General features: G+C 41.0%; 2 protein-coding genes across 6 annotated transcripts in view; one reads left to right on the top strand and one right to left on the bottom strand.

Annotated features, from left to right (window-relative positions):
• Positions 1 to 13,677, top strand: part of TMC6 (transmembrane channel like 6) — a 33,911-nt gene extending 20,234 nt beyond the window's left edge. For 4 of the 5 annotated variants that reach the window (XM_067463839.1, XM_067463837.1, XM_067463838.1 and 1 more), the window contains 8 exons: positions 636 to 808; positions 2,776 to 2,857; positions 4,537 to 4,634; positions 5,582 to 5,677; positions 8,197 to 8,272; positions 8,778 to 8,911; positions 9,327 to 9,503; positions 11,067 to 11,833. In XM_067463839.1, the coding sequence (XP_067319940.1) occupies positions 636 to 808; positions 2,776 to 2,857; positions 4,537 to 4,634; positions 5,582 to 5,677; positions 8,197 to 8,272; positions 8,778 to 8,911; positions 9,327 to 9,503; positions 11,067 to 11,226 (996 nt within the window). In that variant the 3' untranslated portion in view covers positions 11,227 to 11,833. Of the gene's footprint in view, positions 1 to 635; positions 809 to 2,775; positions 2,858 to 4,536; positions 4,635 to 5,581; positions 5,678 to 8,196; positions 8,273 to 8,777; positions 8,912 to 9,326; positions 9,504 to 11,066; positions 11,834 to 11,920 lie in introns of those variants that run through there. The other variant, XM_067463840.1, reaches the window with a different exon arrangement.
• Positions 13,678 to 16,299: 2,622 nt separating this feature from the next.
• Positions 16,300 to 20,749, bottom strand: ARL16 (ADP ribosylation factor like GTPase 16). Its single transcript, XM_060764381.2, has 5 exons — positions 20,633 to 20,749; positions 19,001 to 19,059; positions 17,686 to 17,799; positions 16,897 to 17,012; positions 16,300 to 16,687 (listed from the first exon to the last, which is right to left on the bottom strand). The coding sequence occupies exons 1-5, from the start codon at positions 20,718 to 20,720 to the stop codon at positions 16,522 to 16,524; spliced, it is 543 nt and encodes a 180-aa protein (XP_060620364.2). The 5' UTR covers positions 20,721 to 20,749; the 3' UTR covers positions 16,300 to 16,521.
• Between the last annotated feature and the right edge of the window lie 48 nt (positions 20,750 to 20,797).

Below are 20,797 nucleotides of genomic sequence, written 5' to 3'. Positions count from 1 at the left end.
TGGCTGACCTAACAGCAGTTTGCTCTCTTCTGTGTTATAATAAACATTCAGTGTTGATTCTTTTGAATGCAATACAGACCCCTGTATCTGTGAAAGATATGCTTCTGTGGAAACAGGAAATTATGAGTAGTACTGAATCCTATTGCAATGAATTACTTCTGTGGGATTTTACTATAGAGTTGCCCTGAAGGTCCTAGAAATTTCCTAGAGATAACTTAATTTGTTGAATGCAGGTATGTGAAAATATAAGTATGGGTTTTGTGGCTATGGGGTTGTATAGTTCATTTACATTATTTTAATATGAAACACATATGAGGCCAAGAACTTCTGTAATCAACCCCAACAGTAGCAGCTTGCTATCTCTGGGGAAGCAAATGGCTGCCTTCCAGAAAACAAACTCTTTAGACATTGCAGTACTGCTGTGGCCTTCACTGTGTCCTTTAGTTGCCTGCCACGGGTCTTGTAATGCCACAGGAAAAGTTCACTGTGTTTAAATCTTGTTCTGTTATGTCCAACTCAGCTTTTGTTAAATATGAACAAGTCAGCACATGCTAGTCGGCATTGAGAGAATGCAGCTCAATGTTTTTTGAAGTGAGGGGAAAGCAGCCCCCAGAGCAATTCCTTCTCCTCCTCAGGTTCACCAGGACAAGTTCTCAGCAAGCAACCGTGCTGGCAAAGAAGCTCTCCTGTTGTTCCTGCCACTGCTGGTGTCTCTGATAAACCTATTGGTGCCATATATGTACAACCTCCTGGCCGCTTGGGAGAAGCAGGAGTCTCCAGTCCTAGAGGTGTATGTTGCTATCTGCAGGTAACCCGAAGCCTGGCAGTTAAAATGAAGTTTGGGGTGGGGGATGTTGCTACTTCTGCAGTTTGTATGTGTTGGGCGTTGCCAGCAGAAGGCTAGGTCAGTGGTTCTTAAATTGTGGGTCCCCAGGTGTTTTGGCCTACAACTCGCAGAAATCCCAACCAGCTGTTAGGATTTCTGGGAGTTGAAGGCCAAAACATCTGGGGACCCACGGGCTGAGAACCACTGGTCTATGTATTGAAGTTGTTCCCCTGGTTTGTATGGATTTGTGGACCCTTTTGCTTTCTTTTTTATTCTTTTTCCAAGAAGAAGACTGAACAAATCTGTTCTCCAAGATAATCTCAGTGCCCTGTTTTTATGACAGGCCACACAGATTTAAGGGAGGCATATTGCAGCTTGTTTCTCTTTTCTGTTTGCTTTTGTCTTTCCCGCCCACACTGTACCAGAAAGGATCTGAGCACCATTAACAGCCACGGACCTGGGTATCAAAGAACAAGGTAGCACCCATAAAGTAGAACCATGCCATTTCTGGGTCTTGCAGAAAAAGGGAAGAAGTAATAACACTCCATAGATAATCTCGTTCTTGCTGAATTATTTTTTTGTGGCTTGGTAAGAGGAAGCCAATTATGGGTCATATGTGGGTTTATGATGCCAGTGCTTGATGCCCATCTTGTCTATGACAGAGACAGCAACATAGAGGCAGAAGGCTTTTATATATCCAGATTTATTATTACCGGTCAGTAAAACATGTAAACAATATTCACATCTTTACTGGTTTTCTTGCAAAGCAGGAAATTCAGTCAATAGCTAAACAGCATATTGATTGAGTTTAGTGGTTATAGAAAATGGTTTGCTTTTTACGTATTGAGCTGGTGACTTTCATTACTTTGGACTGACAAATCATTACTATGGAGAAGTCAAGATGGAACACTACTCTTACTTTTGAATGACAGATATTTTTCCATTGGGTTGCTTCTGCTTTCTCTAGTGCTTTTTTTGATGGTATAATTCTCAGGCAAACAGAGCTAATTGTTTTGGTTCCAATACTGCATGTTTACTTGTTAGGAAGATAAAAAAAGTATCTGCTTCAACACTGTGTTGCAAAGTAGATCCATCCCTAAGTACCACTTGAGTCTGGACAATCCAAAACACAGTCTGGAACAAGAAAAGACAGACAGGTCCTTGTAGAATGGAACCAGTGCAGCATGAAGATTACATTTTTTTTGTTCAGATTTCTGAGATGAAAATCCTACTCCCCATTGCGCCACAAAATTACTGAGTGACCTTGGCCTGCTCTCTTATCTATCACCCTAAGAATAACCTTACAGAGAAAGAGGCTGAACTCATTTGAAAAAAAGGACAAATATAAAGTTATCTACATGTGTATATATCTGCCCTTGGGTTGTATGTTGACTTTTGATGACCCCATGAATTTCATTGGGGTTTCTCAGGCAATGAATATTCAAAGCTGTGTATCCTTTGCCAGTTCCTTTCTCTGAAGTATAGCCTACAGCATCTATATATACTACAGCCTATAGTCTCTGGTTTTCACTGGCAGTCTCCTCTCCAAGTACTAACCAGGATTAGGATCTGGTGCCTTTAGGGCAGTGGTTCTCAACCTGTGGGTCCCCAGGTGTTTTGGCTTACAACTCCCAGAAATCCCAACCAGTCTTAGGGTTTCTGGGAGTTTATAGCCAAAACATCTGGAGACCCACAAGATGGGAACCACTGCTTTAGGGGGTATTTAGATATAGCAATGTCACAGTTGGGGATAAATAAATAAGTTGGCTTGCACCACCGAACCCTACAGATTTCCAGTTTATAACACAGTCATCCTTTCCCTTTTCACAGTTCTGCAGCTTTGAAAGTGGCAGAGTTCCTCCTGCCCCTAATAATAAGAGGATTTGTGTGATGAAATTAGGGACACCAGTTACTGTGACCTGGAAACCCTTTTCTTCCTTCATCTACAGGAACTTAATTCTTAAGATGGTTATTCTAGGCCTGCTCTGTTACCACTGGCTGAGTCGGGAAGTGACCTCTTCAAAGATTCAGGTCAGTGGGAATTTGTGACACCTAAGCTTTGTGCTGCTGGAATAGCTCCAGAGGTGATGAGGACTAGGCCCTTGTGACTTATTTAAACAATGGGCCAAGTACACAAAGCAGCTTTGAATGCTTGGAAAAGAAGAGCTTTTCCCATTCTTGTTAGTTCTGCATGGGCTGCTATGGGCACACAGATAGCTTCCCCCAAGATTGCTCATGGCTTTCAGTTGTAGTCCAAGAAAAGCAACTTTTTGAAAGGGAAAATGGCACTGATGTCAGCAGCTTTTTGTGTTGCTAATTACAGATGGAGATCTGTAATCAAGTGCTAAGCCAATCAGTGTGGTGTATCTATGGAACAAAGGGATAGTTGTTTGTTCTTTAACAGCAATTTCAACCTTCCCCCTTCAAAAGCCAGAGGCTGGCGGTTCCTCATTCTGTCAAGTGAAAAGACCTCTCAGATCAATAAAGCTCTTTCTGCTAAGTTGGGTTGTATCCAATATAGACTAGTATTTTTGTGATTTTAAAAGCAGAAGCATTAATCCCATGAGACACTGGGAGAAACAAATTAGGGAAGAGCTCTAGAACCAGGGGCAGGGGGTTGTATTCAGATGTTCTTGGGCAACATTTCACATCAGCCTGAGGACCTCTTCATACAGCAGTGCTGTTGTGCCAACAATAGCCGGCGAAAAAGAAGGCACGTGGGGTGGCTCAGGGTGCCCCATACACCTTCTTTCCTCCCCACATCACATGGAGGGGACAGGGTGCTTTGGCATCCTTTCCCTCCCCTCATCAGATGGCAGAAAGGGTGGCAACATGGGGAAATTGAAGGGGCAGTGTGGGTAGTGCTATTGGAGCTACCCAAACTCTCTTTTCCTCCCCATTGGAATAATCACCTTTTAGCACTTCTCCACTTTGGGAGGAATGTGGGTGGGTCTGCCATGTGTTGCATGATGGCACACGGCAGGCTCCACCCTGGCTGTGATAAAAAGCAGCAAAACGGGGCGAAAATACCTAATGTGAAGCGGTCCCTAGTCAGCACAGCCAATGATGACAGGCCTTGAAGTTCAGCAATATGTGATGGGCCACATCTTTTCCCTCCTACTCTCATACATTGATAAAATAGAAGTAACCAGCTAATGTCCGGTATCCGTGCTGCCCCACAGTGACTTCCTGTTATGGTGCCAAGCTTTCCCCCAGGACACATCCACTTATATTAGTTACCTCCTTGGCTACTTTCTCCTGATACAGAGCACTGGGAAAGAGATCTTCAAGCTATTTATTTCCAGTAGGAGTGGAAGTAAAAACATTGGTATAGTTCTTCTCTTGAGCAGTTCACCACCACACACCTCTTGCACTTGGTCCAAGAAAATCCAGGCCAATAAAGAATTGTAAATTTAGATCTATATGGAAAGGAAACCTTTATATGATCCATGTCCAATCACCCAAGGCAGGAGAGACTGAACAGGGTTTTTTGCCCATGTCCCCTTTCAAGGCAATTGGCCCTTCAAACTTTGCTCAGTTCAACACACGGGTATTGTCAGAAATTAGTTGCTACTGTGAAATACACACTATTTGTTTGATGCTCATTTACCCTCTGTGAGGACTATGGAAGTGGCTCCATGGGTGGGAAAGAGAAGAGGCCCTTTCTTCTACTACTTCTGATTCAGGGGGCTCTTATCTTTTTTCCACAGTGCTGGGAGACCTTTGTAGGGCAGGAGCTCTATCGCTTGGTGGTGATGGATTTCATTTTCACCCTCTTGGATACTTTCTTTGGAGAGCTGATGTGGAGGTAACGTTCAGGAAACGCCTTTCCCCACAAATCAAAATGTAATCTAACTTTCCCTTTCCAAGATCATTGTCTCCATGGTCAGTGTCACTTCAGGCATATAAAACGTACTTGAGTTCACTTACAGCTGAAAATCTGAGGGATAGTAAGACAGGTAAGACTTCCTCATAACCACTTATTGCACCCTGGTGGTGCAATGAGTTAAACCCTTGTGTCGGCAGGACTGAAGACTGACAGGTCAGAGGTTTGAATCCGGGGTGAGTGTGGATGACCTCCCTCTGTCAGCTCCAGCTCCCCATGCAGGGACATGAGAAAAGCCTCCCACAAGGATGGTAAAACATCAAAACATCTGGGTATCCCCTGGGCAATGTCCTTGCAGACAGCCAATTCTCTCACACCAGAAGTAACTTGCAATTTCTCAAGTTGCTCCTGACATGAAAAAACAAAACCTCCACTTATTGTATACATGTGCAGAATGAATGAAGCATATCTTCTTTTGTACGTAACCATACTAGATCTTGGGCTGCATGGCATATAGAAGCCCCACTGCATTGCAGCTCTAAAACCGGTCATGTTGCAGGCTGTTGGACTTGCTTTGGCATGAACATAGGATAGGGCTAAGCTTTCCTTCCACCAAATCATTATGGTGCTCCAGTAAAAAGCCTCAAGCGAATACAAACTTTGTGGATTTAACATAATGGCAGGAACTTTGGAGCAGTAACAGGCATCATCTCTGCTGCTTGGTGGACAAGCCCTCTAGGAATAAGACGACTTTCTCTGGTTTGTTGAATAAAAAGGAATGGGTATGAAAAGGCATCTGTGGGAAAGAATATGTGTTTGTGTACTACCATAATGAGGGCTTCTTAACTTCTTAATTGATAGGTTCTAGCAGTAGACTCACAGTTTAATTGTTGATAGTCAGACACACTTTCTTTCTCTCTGCTATTCAGAGTGATTTTAGAGAAGAAGCTGCAACGTAAACAGAGACCGGAGTTTGACATTGCTAGAAATGTGCTGGAATTGATTTATGGACAATCCCTGACCTGGTAAGAAAATTTCAGTCCTATCCTCTGCTAAATCACAGCCTCTCCCCTTTGCCATTCTTGTACTTATATTGTTTACTTATCTTGGAAGACAGAAACGCTAAACTATTTTCGGACAATGCTGAGGATGTTAGGAATATCTGCTTATTTATTTAAAGCATGTGTATCCTTTGTCATAAGAAGTGTTCAAGGTGACTTCTGAGACAAATTAACATAGGAATCTCCCTTGCCTTGAGTCAAGTCACTGGTTGAACCAGCTCACCGTTGTCTCCTACAATGACAGCTGGAGGTCTCTCCCAGCTCCATCTGGAGGTGTCAGGGTTTGAATCCCAAACATTTTGCATTTATTTATTTATTTATTTATTTATTTATTTATTTATTTGCAGTATTTCTATTCTGCCCTTCTCACCCCGAAGGGGACTCAGGGTGGATCACAGAACACATATACAGCAAACATTCAATGCTATATACATTGACAAGACAGACAACTGTACATAGATAGAGGTATATATAGGCTTTCTCATCTTTTGCATTTTGGAGGCTTGTGCTTGGTTCCGGCCACCCGGGGTGGGGAGAGGTGCTGTTGCTCAATCTTCCCTGCCAAAGAGCTTTGTTCGCAAACATCCTCCTTGATCGAATCGTCGGCATTTTTCTGGCATTCTTTCATGAGCACCTTAAGTATCTCCCCGCTTTAGAATGGTACCTATTTATCTTCTCACATTTGCTTTCAAACTGCTAGGTAGGCAGAAGCTGGGCTAAAGGCCAGGAGCTCATCCCAACCTGGGCTTTGAACAGTAAACCTTTCAATTGGCAAGATTTACTGCAGCTGGCGGTTCACCTACTGTGCTGAAGCCCGGCCTACTAAACTGTGTCCTTTATACAAGGGACAGAAAACATATGGTCCTTCTGATGTGGCTCTTACCAGGCCTAGGCATTTTATAGGCAGACCATATTTGGTGGGAGCTGAAGTCCAACAGCATCTCCACCCTTGTCATACAAAGAGCAATGCTGCTCAAATACCTAGAATTTAAGCAACTCTGATCTGGGCACTTTGGAAAGGATGTTGAAACCAGGACGCTTTACAGTTCCTTCACTATCACAGAACGTAGGGTGAGTTTTTCCTACAGCTTTTCTAAGTAGATCTTTCAACAGCAGTCCTTCACTTCCCCTTAACAGATCTTAACAGAGGGCATTCTAAAGAAAAGGGGACATTTTGATGACATTTATTGCCCAGTCCCCAAAGGACTTTAAAAGATAAAAATAGCACTTGGGAGTTAGCATAAAAATGTCCTTTCTTCATGCCTGTGAAGGGGCAAGATGAAATATTTCACTTTAGTTGCTATTCGCAAACTATTTCCAAAGAGAGCCATAAGCAGGAATATTATAGCAGATAACTCTACAATATAAAAACCATTACTGGAAGGTACAAGCTTTCCAGGAAGAAAACACAGTTGATGTACGGGCTGTGTATTGATTAAAAGAGAAATCTGTGGAGAACTTCAGAATGGTTTGTGCCAGTTCTGCTTTCCTCTTCGATTGCTTATGTTAACATTCCTGGTGCATAATTTGGAATGCAGTTCATGACATCCATCTCCCCTGAACTGTGCAGATCAATGTGTTCCATGTGTATCTCCTTCTGTAATACCTTCAGCAGGTGAGGATAATCTCTGGATAGAATGGTGCATTGCCAAACTGCAGTACAACTACAGAATCAGATATTTGGACAAGACTAGTTTTCTTGACAGTTTGTAAAAAAAAATAATCAGTTTTATTTTACAATGCAGTTGATAGAGGCCTGAAAATATTTGGTTGGAATTTAGTGGAAGCTCAAAAATAAACAAGTGTATGATTCAAACTGCTCAAATAAAGGGATGATTCAGTTTGATAAGAGTTAAGGCATAGTATGAGGCTGCGGTGGTGCAGCGCGTTAAATTGCTAAGCTGCAGAACTTACTGATCAGAAGGTGGGTGGTTCGAATCTGCGAATGGAGTGAGCTCCCATTGTTAGCCCCAGCTTCTGCCAATCTAGCAGTTTGAAAACATGCAAATGTGAGTAGATCAATTAGTACCACTTTGGTGGAAAGGTAACAGCACTCCATGCAGTCATGCTGGCCACATGACCTTGGAGGCATCTATGGATAATGCTGGCTCTTCGGCTTAGAAATGGAGATGAGCACCCCCCCCCCCCCCCCCACAGAGTCACACATGACTACATCTAATGTCAAGGGGAAACCTTTACTTTTAACTTTACTTACATTGGCCCATGAATAAGTCAATCCAGTTTTTTGGGGTCAAATTTTTAACGAATATTTCTAGACTTATAAATAAGTATATACAATAGTAAGTGGGCATTTTCTAAACTAGCAAGTCAGTAGCAATAAATCTAGATAGAGAGGACCCTCCACTTCCAGCACAGCTACCCCATCCTTCCTTCCTTCCCAAAGTAGAACCTATTAGTCTTTCTGATGCCGAGGAAAATACAGCAAAATGATTTAATAATATCCACCTCATGTCTCGTTCTAGGCTGGGTGTCTTTTTTGCCCCACTCCTCCCTGCTGTCCAAATCCTCAAGTTGCTGCTCTTGTTTTATATAAAGAAGGTAATGGCTTTTCTATTTGCGGTCAAGCAGCCCGTGTGAGTAAAAAGAAGGATTATAGATATAACTGGAAACCAGGGGGTGGGGGTGTATAACCATGTTGAGCAGGACCTCTGGATCTGCTGGAAACATAAATAAAGGAAGTAGAAATCTAGTGTAAATCTTAGGTCAGCAGGAAGCAGCTTTGTGTGAGCCGAGAAGGACTAAGTTACATGCTGAGTTTTGTAGTATAACCCTGGGGTTTTTAACAATGAAAGCAACCTTTGGAGGTTGCACTCTGGATAGAAATACAATGACAAATAGAAAAAGTGCTTATCCCGTTCTGTGCTGGTGATTTTTCCCATCCAGAATTACCCACAAGTTGCTTTATTCTTTGCAAGGGTCTAGGTGTGTATTACCCATTAATGTGGAGCAGTCAAGTAAGGTGTTGTTGTGACCAGTCTAGCTAAATGTGTGGTTAAGTTTCATTCAGAGGTGATCTAATTCTAGCCTACTATATTCTTCCTAGGCCAGTTTGATGAGAAATTGCCAGTGTCCCAGTAAACCCTGGCGTGCATCCCACATGAGTACCATCTTCATCACTTTGTTGTGCTTCCCTTCATTCCTGGGTGCCTCCATATTCCTCTCCTACACCATATGGGCGTGAGTAGATCTTCAGGGCAAATGTCACCTGCTGCATCTCCATTTTAGACATTGCGTGGTAAATGTTCAGCCATCACGGAATCCTTTTTTGGTGTCATCCCTTTAAATCTGAAATAAGAACTATCCTACTCATGTATCTTTTTGGGATCTTTGCTTTTCTTTTTACTATATAGTAATACACGTACACACACACACATACACAGATGTATCAGGTACATAGTCAAATATACACATGCATAAAATATACACATGCACACACTGTATATTAATTACAGCCTTTGCCCTGTATATAAATTAATTTAGAAAAGTTGTGTATGTATGTTGAAATATAGAGATATAAAATCATTAGATGTGCCAAGTAGAATAATACTCTTTGACTAGTCATTTCATGCTTATCCGTTTTTTGTCTTTTCAGAGTAAGACCCTCAGAGATGTGTGGACCCTTCCAAAGTTTTGAGACCATCTATGATTCTGGGAAGACATGGGTAGTGGATCTAGAGCAATCTAGCCCAAATCTTACCTGGTTTACCTGGATCCATCAGCATCTGATCCAAAATAGCTTCTTTTTGTTTTTAATTTCTGGAATTTTGCTGTAAGTTGAAATGGCTCCATTGTTCATTTATACTTAATAACCATAGTCACTGTCCTTGCAACAGTCTAGAATGTACAAAGTCGTTTGGCAGTTGCATTGTTCACTAGATATGGAATATTTCTGTGATTTAAAAAAGTTTTTTGTGCCCTGTTCTCAACCTAATGCAACACAGGCAAACTCTGAGCTTTTGTACTTTTTTAAAAAAGTATTTCTTAATGAAACAGGAAATATTGCCAGTAAAGGCAGAAAAAATGAATAGACTGTATACTTGGCTCGACAGCCATACATGTGAAAAAGGTCTTGGAGTCATTGTGGATAACAAGTTAAACATGTGCCTACAATGTGATACAACAGCTAAAAAAGCCAATGAGATTTTGGCCTACATGAATAGAAGCATAGTGTCTAGATCCAGGGGAGTCATGCTACCCCTCTATTCTGCCTTGGTCAGTCCACACCTGGAATATTGTGTCCAATTCTGGGCACCGCAGTTCAAGGAAGATGTTGACAAGCTGGAATGTGTCCTGAAGAAGGCAACTAAAATGATCAAGGGTCTGGAGAACAAGCCCTGTGAGGAGCAGCTTAAAGAGCTGGGCATGTTTAGCCTGCAGAAGAGAAAGCTGAGAGGAGACATGATGGCCATACATAAATACATGAAATGAAATCATAGGGAGGAGGGAGCAGGCTTGTTTTCTGCTGCCCTGGAGACTAGGACATGGAGCAATGGATTCAAATTACAGGAAAGGAGATTCCATCTAAACATTAGGAAGAACTCCCTGACTGTAAGAGCTGTTCAGCAGTGGAACTCTCTGCCCTGGTGGAGGCTTTTAAGTAGAGGCTGGATGGCCATCAGTTGGGGGTGCTTTGAATGCAATTTTCCTGCTTCTTGGCAGGGGGTTGGACTGGATGGCCCATGAGGTCTCTTCCAACTCTATGATTCTAAATAGAACATAAGTAAGTACTTTTCTCCCGTACTGTTAATGCCAAGGAACAATCACAATGTACGGACATCTCAATCTACTGATAGGAATGGTTTGTAGAAATAGCAGTAAATAATTCTTCTGCCCTGCTTGTCCTGTATTAGAGTTCTAAAAGTTTTAGGGGAATCAGGAGGTGATTTCTGTATGTAATTCAGTTCCCTGTGTTGGTTTTGAACGTGGTTCAGGCTGATGGACCTTGGAGATCTAGTGAAGAGTTAAGTAATATTGCAAGCTTGAAGTCTGCCCAACTGCACCTTAAGCTGCTATAAAAAAACAGATTTTTGTAATTGTTGTGCAGTCACAAACATGTTGCTTCTTGTCCAGTCACACAGATTTAAGTAAACAGGTTTCATGTAGCTCACAGTGGCTGAGAGGCCAAAATACTTACCCGAATTAGTGTTTTAGATGTATCCACTATCTGGGAACACTGACTGCCTTTGTTCTCTTTGTGAGAATTCAGACTAAAACATTACTTCTGTTGGTGATTCATTTAGCATCTTTTATCTGCATATTGGGATTTCTTTTTGAACATGTGTTGCTCAGCTTCTCATAGAATCTTCATATTTCACATCCTTATGATTTGCAGAGCTGTGATCTACCTCAACATTCAAGTGGTGAAGGGACAACGGAGAATCATCACCCTCCTGAAGGAGCAGATTGCCAACGTGAGTGCTGAGTGCAAGGCAGGGACAATCTCTTACTTAGTACTAGACAACATCAAGCCCTCAAGCCTTAAATTGCATTGAAACAAAAAAAAATGGCAGTATTCCAGCAATTGGTTTTTTTTTTTGTCAGTGAATGCTGTGTCACAATAGAAGTCACTGCTGTGGTTAAATGAAATGCACTCTGGATAGGAACAACACTGTAACAAAGATGCAGTTGGTGGCCCAATTTTCACTGACAGGTAACAGACATGCACCCTCAAGTATCTACCTGTAAAGGTCTGCAGGTGCAGTGCACCTTCCATGTTGGATCTGTGCAGTATTCAGAATCTCTTGATGCAAATCTTCCATTTCAGTAGCAAGAAAAAGAAATAAATCTACCACCTTTTGCACTGATTCATAAAACAACAGGGAAAAAGACAAGTGATTGCAGATCATATTAGTTTCAGACTTAGGGTGCACCCATTTGGTCTTTTAAGAATGTCATTTTTCTTCTACTTACCTTAAATTGATGCTTCTGTTCAACGTTTTGTCTTATGTCTGATATAACAGGTTGCACTTTTTATTTAATTTTAGTTGTCAAGTCATAACTTGTTTTTATATGTTGGGCTGCCAAATTTCATTATTATGGGTGTATTTGTGTTGTGTTCGGGCATTGAATGTTTACCTTTCATGTTTGGAATCCACCCTGAGTCCCTTCGGGGAGACAGGGCGGAATATAAATAGTTTTATTTATTATAATAATAATAATTATTATTATTAAATACCTCTATTCCAGGAAGGAGAAGATAAGATGTTTCTCATTGAGAAGCTTCATACTATATATGGGAAATGAGAGAACCATGCAGCAGAAGATAAGGTATGTGCTTCAGAGCTCTACATTGATGAGTTGCATGAAATGACTGCAGCTTGGATAAGAGGATGTGGAGAGAGCATGGCTGTCTAGCATATACATTGCTGTACGGTCAAAAATGGCACTGGGGACACTTAGGCCCTCCTGCTGTTTATAAAGTACTAATCTCACCAGTCTTCACTGTTGGCCATGATGGGAATTAAAGTTTAGCAAAATCTATAAGATTTGTAATCCTGGACAAAAGTCTGAGCACTGAGGCCATGCATCCTGTGTGTCTGTACCTGTGTTGAGCCTGAATGCTTGCAAGAGGAGCATTTCACTAATGTTTGCAGCATCAGTTTTTTTTTTCTGTGCTTGGTCCTTTTTTGAAATGAATAAAACACAAACAGGAGGTACCGATACCCCAAAGCAGTTCAGAGAGTAACAGGGGTCTGCCTTTCTAGAGAAGGCAAGAAGCAAGCAAAACTCTCACTTGGCTTTACAGGTGGCAGTATGATGAGTTCTGAACGGACATATAGAAAGGAAAGGGAAAGCAGCTTATTTCCTTTGTGAAAGTCTTCTGCTAGAAAATATTTTGATGCAAGCTGTATAACTGAGGAGAGAGTAAATTGAGCATAATGCTGACAGATTAGAATGACTGCTGGCAAATTCACCCGGCGTTAGGTGAACGAATGAGTTAAACATTATGGGCAAGCAGGTGGATTGCTGAACTCTGGACATACATCTCATTTTTTTGTTTTCTCTTGGCAAGACTCTTGAGACTGGAAGCAGCTCCAGATGAGAGGTGGCTGTGAAGTGCAAGAACAAGTGGAATAATCCAGCATTCCTGTTGCTGCCAAACTTCATTTTAAAGCACGGACACCTGGTTCAAAGGAATCTAGGCAGAGGGAACCACTTCACAATAACAAGATTATGCACCATTACATCATTTTTGCACTGGAAATTGGAAATCTTTAGTTCTATTCCTGGAACAGGATAACAGAACAGTGGATTTGCTTATTCTGTTCAGAGTACTCCTGGGACAAAAAATTAAGAGAAAGAATGAAGGAGGAAGGTGATTTACCCACATACCTGGAATGGGGAATACAACAGAAAAGATAAAACAGAGCTTTGGAAAAAAAGTTAGGTTCTTGGCAAAGGACAGTGATGGGAACAATCCTCCAGACAGCAAAGACCTCTGTGATTGAAAATGACAGCTCAGATATCCCTAGCATTTTATGCTTAAAGGGTAAATTCTCATTCTGGACCTAAAAAGATTGTATGTAGATGAAGAATCTTGCTAGAACTACTCTGGGAACAGGTTCGCACTGCTGAAAACATTGATCTCCATGGTTGGCCCTTGGGCAACTTTGTTTTTAGAAGATTATAGAGGATTCCCATCTGCTTTCAGTCCGAGAACAACTGTTTCTAGCATTTGAGAGCAATTCCAGATTTCATGGATAGGCAAGTGGACATTTTCCTTGAACTGGAGTAAAGGATCTTAGAACCGCTCGAAAGATAAGGAAGTGGATTTGTTTTTTCAAAGAGAAGAACTGAATTGATGGAAAGTTTAAGAGGCAAAATGGCCCATGGGCTTCTTGTATTGGACTTATGAATCATGGGACTGTAATGTGAGACTTACTTAAATGACTACCAGAAACATCATGATTTGGTGTAATTAAACTACTCTTTTTAAAAACTTTCTCAACAGTATTACTTTTAAAATTTCTTCCTTGGTTGGCAATATGATGTGCCATGACTAAACTAGTGAATGTTGATTTGGTTTGGAAAGTTCTTGTGAAGAACATCAGTCAAGTCCATTACATGGATGCCCCTGCATTGTGTCTCACAGTTGTGAACAGAACTGTATTTCACTTCTGAGCACCATTTCACAAATAGAGGATATTTAGCCCCTTCCTGCCACTGACAGAACAGGGCTAGCTGGGGGACTGGGGTTGAGAATGATAGAATTTCAAAACTATGTACATGACTACTCATTAACCATCTCACCAGTTTTCATGAAGCCTAAGAAACTCAATATTTAGAATACATGATACACAGCTTAAGGCCACTGCATGTTGCTCCTTCTGCCATATTTTCTGTACTCAGATTTGCATGATTGGGATTGTGTAACTGTTAAAAGTTGCCTATTATTCAATGTAGTGAGAGAAAGATTTCTTTCTCTCCAACATCCTGACTGATAAAAAGTCCTTAATAAATGGTCCTAGTGAAAAATGGCCTGGCACCATGGAACAATGAAATATTGTTCTTGCCTTTCAGAGAAATTCTGTGTGTTTGAATGAAGACAGGGCTTCTATTATCCACTGAAAACTGACTGCATACATTTAATCGTATCCAGTTATCAGAGTATGATTGTAGTTTGAATTTATGTTACACTCCAAGAGATTATTGAAGAAAAAAGGCTAATGGACTTGTGATACTTTTTACTGATGCTGTGGTAGGAAGAAATAGGAAGGATACAATGATAGGAAAGGAACAAAATAATGTAGACTATCTTACTTTGGCCATATCACGAGACAACACATCTAAGAAGAAAATACTATATTCGATGCAAGAAACTTACAAAATTAAGATAATTTTAGATCCAACTTAATTTTTAGAGAGTTTATCAAATGAACAAATTCAAATTTTGAACTAGTAATGCATTCCATGCTTTTAGCTGGAAGAATACTATATGCTTAGCAGTGGGGGGAAAACGGATTTGTCATTCAGACAAGTTTAAATTTTAAAGTTGGTGGAAGTGGCTGAAATGGATAAGATGTCAATGATGATAAAAGAAATCTACAAGAAACTTTAAAAATTATTTGTAACCTTTCATAACCTTCATAAAGAAGAAAGAAAATATGAAGGTATTTGTAAGTTTTGAAGATTTAAACATAACACCTGGTAAAGGGAAGAAGAAAACAATGTTTCTGATGTTACTGTTTCTAGGGATGTAGTGCTTTTACATTTTATAGCTAATTTTAAATGGTGAGCTTGATTCCTTTTTCTTTTTTATGTAGAGGGGATAAGTTTTAGAGGAAAATTGCAGTATGATGACGTACGTGAGTAATAAGATATTAAGACTGATTGGGAATGTATGACATGCACGCTTGTATTACAATTTTTTTCAAAAAAGAAAACCGTTTGGTGAAATGAAAGTTAGTAGGGAAACAGGAAGACTGCATTACAAGTAGATAGATTCAATCAAGCTCTAAATCTGCAGGATATGAACGGGACGATTGATAGGGTGTCTTGGAGTTATCTCTTTCATAGGTCTGTCATACATCAAAACTAAGTAGTAAACAAAACTAACAAGTAAACAAAAAGGAGATTGACAGAAGTGTTGTATATAAGACTGCTTCTTAAATGGGGTCTTTTAAGCTAAAAGTTGGGTTCCTGAAAAACTTGGCAACAGAAACTTTTCTGAACATCACTTAGTGGCTGTTTTACATATTTATATGAATATGTTCCACAGTTTTTAGTGGTCTCTGCAGATGCTTCAGCTGTACTTCCTAAAATGGAAAATCAGTCTGTTTAGCAAGCCTTGAAAATGATGGTTTATTAGTAGTAAATGTTTGATTTTTATACCTATTTTGTGTCCCTATGTACCCAGGGTCACATCAAATTTTCTTGAGCTGAAAGGGGTTGCAAGCGGAAAAGTTTAAGAAACCCTGGTATAGCATATAAAAGTAACGGTGTAGTGTAGTGGTTAGATTAGCACTCTGGGAGCCAGGGTTCAAATTCCCACTCCACCCTTTTCAGCCCCAGAAAAAAGCAATGGCAAACCTCTCCTGAACAAATTCTGCAAAAAACAAAAACAAAACCCAAAAACAAAAACACTTGGACAGATTCACCTTAGGGAATCTGTAAGTCAGAAAAGGCTTGAAGGCATACAAGAACATCATAGCATGTAAAATCAGATTAGTGGGTTTAGCCTGCTGCTCTTTCTTGCAATTTTCGCAAACAGTTTTATTGAGAATACTTGTTTTGTGAATCCTTTTTGAGCAAAGATAGGCATAATATGGTTAATACATGGAATTGGTATTACAAAAAGTTAGTTTCACCATTTTTAGTTCTGTGGGCGCCAATAGTGCCAATATAGGGTTTTGTTTTGTTTTTTTTTACATAAAATTAACTTCTCACCAGCAGAATGAAGCAATTAAACATGCCCAAGGTTCAAGTCTAGCATTATTATTATTTATTTACGTATAACGCTTTTCTCACTTCTGGGGGGGACTCAAAAGCAATTTCCAATAGCATCCTGCAATCTGCTCTAGAAACCTAGTAGCATCTCAGTGTTTCAAACAAAAGTGGCAATGAGCTGATTCAACAGAAAAATATTTATTCTCAATTTCAAACTGTATCCGAGTCTATAGAAGTAATCTTTTGCCCACTGCCTGCAGGGGACAGTCAATTTAGTTTGCTTGTACTTTCTAATTCACTTCTCCAGATGCATCCATGTTGAGCAGCAATCTTTCTTCTGCTTATTGTTTCATTGAGGTCCTTGAGTTGAGAACTAGCCCCAGCTTCTGTAATGCTTAGCTTTAATTGCACAGAGTGGAATTAAACCACTGCAACACATTGGATAAGCCTGTGCCATCCCGGGCACTCGTCTCCAAAACGGCAATGGGCTGTTTAGCGAAGGTAATGATATCTTGGATTCGGAATAATGACTTCATTTCCACAAGGGACATGTAGCAGGGTAGGTCGCTAGAGCCAGAAAAGAAAGAAAATAGTTATGCATTCCTATCTGCTTGCTGAACTGCTTTCGAAAAGAATCCCCAAATAGAAACATGATGTAGTTCTTTCATCATTCTGGGCTTGATGTCCCTATCAGTAATTACTGAAGCTCAATACATTGTTCCCTCCTCCTAACTGTCTGATCTCCTGCATGGGCATGCAAATTAAGCATTTCTTACATCTTGTTGAAAATGATAAGAACAGGAACTGATGCTAGCTTTTCAGCAGAAAGGAGTGACAAAAGTTGTACACAGGATGAAGAAATCTGGGTAGGCCTGGCAGCGTCAATCATGTACTGCAGAGAGAGAAGAAGATTGAGAGACAGAGACAGAGAGACACAGGCTCAAATATCAATAACAAGCAATGGGAACTTTTGGTTCAAGTGCCAAAACTTCCCACTAATAAGCACAGCAGGAAAAGACACTATATATACACGGCCCCTTGTCATTCATGGAGCACAGCCTGTGGATGGTCTGGTTCCTTTCGAGGATCAAAACAGATTTTCCTGGAAGTTAAAATTTTATTTTTTGTTAAAGTGGAAGCATTTTTTTGCAGACTCCACTGTAAGCATTACATTATGTTACTAACAGATTTGTGTAAATAGGTGTCATTCAGAAACCTTTGACTGTTGCCAAACTTTTCATGACATTGAGCTAAGGGATCCCCATTTGGGGTTGGGACCCGTAGTTTAAAAAACAGTGGCTTATACAAATGTCTTAGTATTACTGTTCAAGTGATCACAAGTTACCACAGCATGAAGGATTTTAAAAATCCAAGAAAAACCAAGCCATTGCAAAGAACAGTATCTCAGAAACAACATATTGTAAGGCCAGTATAAGCCCTGCCAATTCCAGTGCAGAACATAGCAGGTGTGCATAAAGTTTTTGTGGGCTTGTGTTTAACTGAAACAAAGTAAAGAGCCAACCACAGAGGGATGAGTAAAATACATATGCAAACAGAGCTCCTACCAGGACAGAGCAGCAGTCACTGTAGTAACTTGACCAGATGGGACCCATGCATCCCCCCAATTCCCGCACTGTAATCTTCTTTCCTAGTGAGAGGTCTGTAAGATTTGTGCCGACCTGGGAAAAAAGTTATCAATTAGACTTTTATAGTGTTGACTTGTACATAGCTGAGTACAAGAACTGAGCGTGAACCAAGCCTTGGCAGGAGTACAGACCTTGACTGGGATCTTCTCTCCATACTTTAGAAAATGCCAATCAGAGAAATGCAACCAATATACAATATAAAGTAGTAACAACTATAATCGGTAGTACACATTTTCTATTCCACAATTTGTCTACATCACATTGAGCTGCCAACACCAGTCAGTAGCAGTCTAGTAAATCATGTGTAATCTGTGTTCTTAGCATTCCGCACTAGTCAGCACAAAAGCAGCAGCCAAACCAATAATTTATTAACTCAGTTATCATCTACCGAAGGACTGAGGCACCTATGGCCTCAGTTGTTGGGCTACAGCTTCCACCATTTCCATCTACTGACCATCCTGCTGGGATCTTGCAATATCTCAAGAATCACAGATTTCTTGTTTTGGCTCTAGTCTGAATGAGCAGCTGCCTAGTTCCTGGCCAAAATACTTTCTGCTTGCAAATCTGGTGTATTGATATTAATTTCTCCCTTTATTCTTCTCCTTCCTGGAGGGAGCCAGACATTTTATCACTATTCCCGGTGCTATTTGGAGAGCGAGATATTTCAACTGGTTCACCCTTGACAGAGAAACCAAACCATTTGTGAAGAACTGTTGAAGAATGAGGGCCATAAAACATTCAGCTGTCTTCCCCTCCTTAGCTCTCCTTGCATTGTGAACCATTAAATTCAGTTAGTAGTGCCTAACAAGGAAGGATGGCTTGTTTTTATCTTTAGAATAAAATTCTCATCTCCTCCTGCTGCCCAAATTGCACTGATTGAGAATCTGAGACTCACACAATCGAAATGAATGGCTAAGTTGCTGATACTTTCATTGCTTAAGTAATGAAAAGCTCTGAACGTTAAAATTTCTCACTAAAGAGCCTGCCTTATGACGTCTTTTACAAATGAAATACTGCAAATTTTTACACCTGGAGCAAGCAGACAGCTCGAGAAACAGTTGAGCTAAAGGCACCAAAAATCAAGTATTGTGTTTTGAGATCAACATTTTTCATCAATCCTGTGCTCTGTGTGACTGAACCACAATAATTAACACACTGTCACTGAACAAAAGAGAAGAAACCCTGGGAAGGATGTGATATAAATAAATAAGAATATCAATAAGGAATACAATACCGTGGGCAGTGTGGCTGGTGGCTCCCCAAGCTCCTTGGCACCATCCTTAGAGGAAAGCTGTGCAAGGGAGATGGTTAAGGAAGGCGGCAATGGTGCGAAAGAGAGGGACTCCCGACCATAGAATGAACATGCACTGGGCCCCAGTGGCAGAATGGGAGTGGGCCATGGAAGACTGCCATTTCTAGCCCTACACTTCTCAAAAGCACTATCCTGCATTATGTAAAATAAAGGATAGGTACCTGGAGGACCTATGTAAAATAAAGGATAGGTACCTGAAGTTCAAAACCTGGAGGACCTAGGGGGTCACATCCTGACAAAGTCCCTTCCTCACCCCCAAGGGGAACCCTGGAAAAGGCTGGGAGAGAGTCTGGGGCCCTTTCCACACAACTGAATAAAATCCCACGTTTTCTGCTTTGAACTGGAATATATGGCTGTTTGGACTCAGATAACCTAGTTCAAAGCAGACATTTTGGGATTTTCTGCCTTGTATTCTGGGTTGTATTGCTGTGTGGAAGGGCCCTGGGTTATTCAGATTCCCTGGGGAAATTGTTTATTTTTCTGCCATGAAACACTCTGAAGTTACTGTTGCCTTTTGACTGTGCAACTGAATGACATATTAATTTCCATCTGGTGTGGCAATCCTTGTGTCCCTCAGCCAAGCGGCAAGCATGAACCACAAGTATTGTGAGACAGGGCAGGTGAAATTATACAGCCGGCCCTCTGTATCCACTGATTAAACTCTCCATATCTTACAGGTACTTTTTCCAAACTTCAAAAGGCAAGCCTCTTTTACATTTTACCCTTTTATAGAAAGGACACCACCTCACCAGTGTACATAATGGGACTCGAGCACCCATGAATGTTGGCATGGCACCCACAGGGAGGGGGATTGGGAAGAAACCCCAGCACTCTCTCTGTCTACAAGGGGGACCCCAGAAGCCCCAGCCAGCATTAGCCTTGCTAAGCGACTGCACAAGCCAGTCCAAGGCCGCTTCTACATTGCCATATACAATCCAGATGATCTGCTTATTTGTTTATTTATTTATTTACTCTATTTATACCTCGCCTTTTTCAACCCTGCAGGGGACTCAAGGTGGCTTACATATATAGGCAATGATTCGATGCCATGTAAACATACATACATAATAAAATAAACATATATATTAAAACATCATCATCATATTTAATTACTTATTAATCGCCCTCCATCTGAGAATGCTCCAGGCGATTTACAGCTAAATTGTAAAAGATAAAATACACACATACAGAATTTAAAAATTAACAGAGATCGAATGCTCTAGTAAAAAGCCAGGTCTTAAGTGCGAGAGTAAAAGGCCCTAACAATAATTAAAAATATATCAAACCTTAAACATTATTAAAATTACGTTATCCAAATGCTTAGATTATATGATAGTGTGGACTCTAGAATCGGTCCAAATCAAATAATGTGGATTATCTGCTTCAATCATCTGGATTATATGGCAATGTAGAAAGGCAGGGAGGCCCAAAGGCCGACCCTCCGGGCCTTAAAGCCTCCTCCTTTCCTTTCCCGCCTCTTCCCGTCCCTTCAGGCCCCAAGCCTCTCCCCCCGGGCTTCGGCCAGGCCCCCTCCGCTTCTGATAATCCGGATATTCTGCAGCCGCTTCACCAGCAGCGTTTTCCCGGCGCCCGAACTCCCCAAAAGCAGGTACATGGCGCCCTCCCGGCCAGCCGTTGCCATAGCAACTGAGGCCACTCCTTCTTCCGGGCACCCCCTCCGCCGCAATCTCCTCGCGCTTCCGTCATTGGTTAAGGCGC

The sequence above is a fragment of the Anolis sagrei genome, chromosome 2 (genome assembly GCF_037176765.1).
Source record: "Anolis sagrei isolate rAnoSag1 chromosome 2, rAnoSag1.mat, whole genome shotgun sequence".
Taxonomy (NCBI): domain Eukaryota; kingdom Metazoa; phylum Chordata; class Lepidosauria; order Squamata; family Dactyloidae; genus Anolis; species Anolis sagrei.
This window is presented reverse-complemented; position numbering and strand designations above follow the sequence as displayed.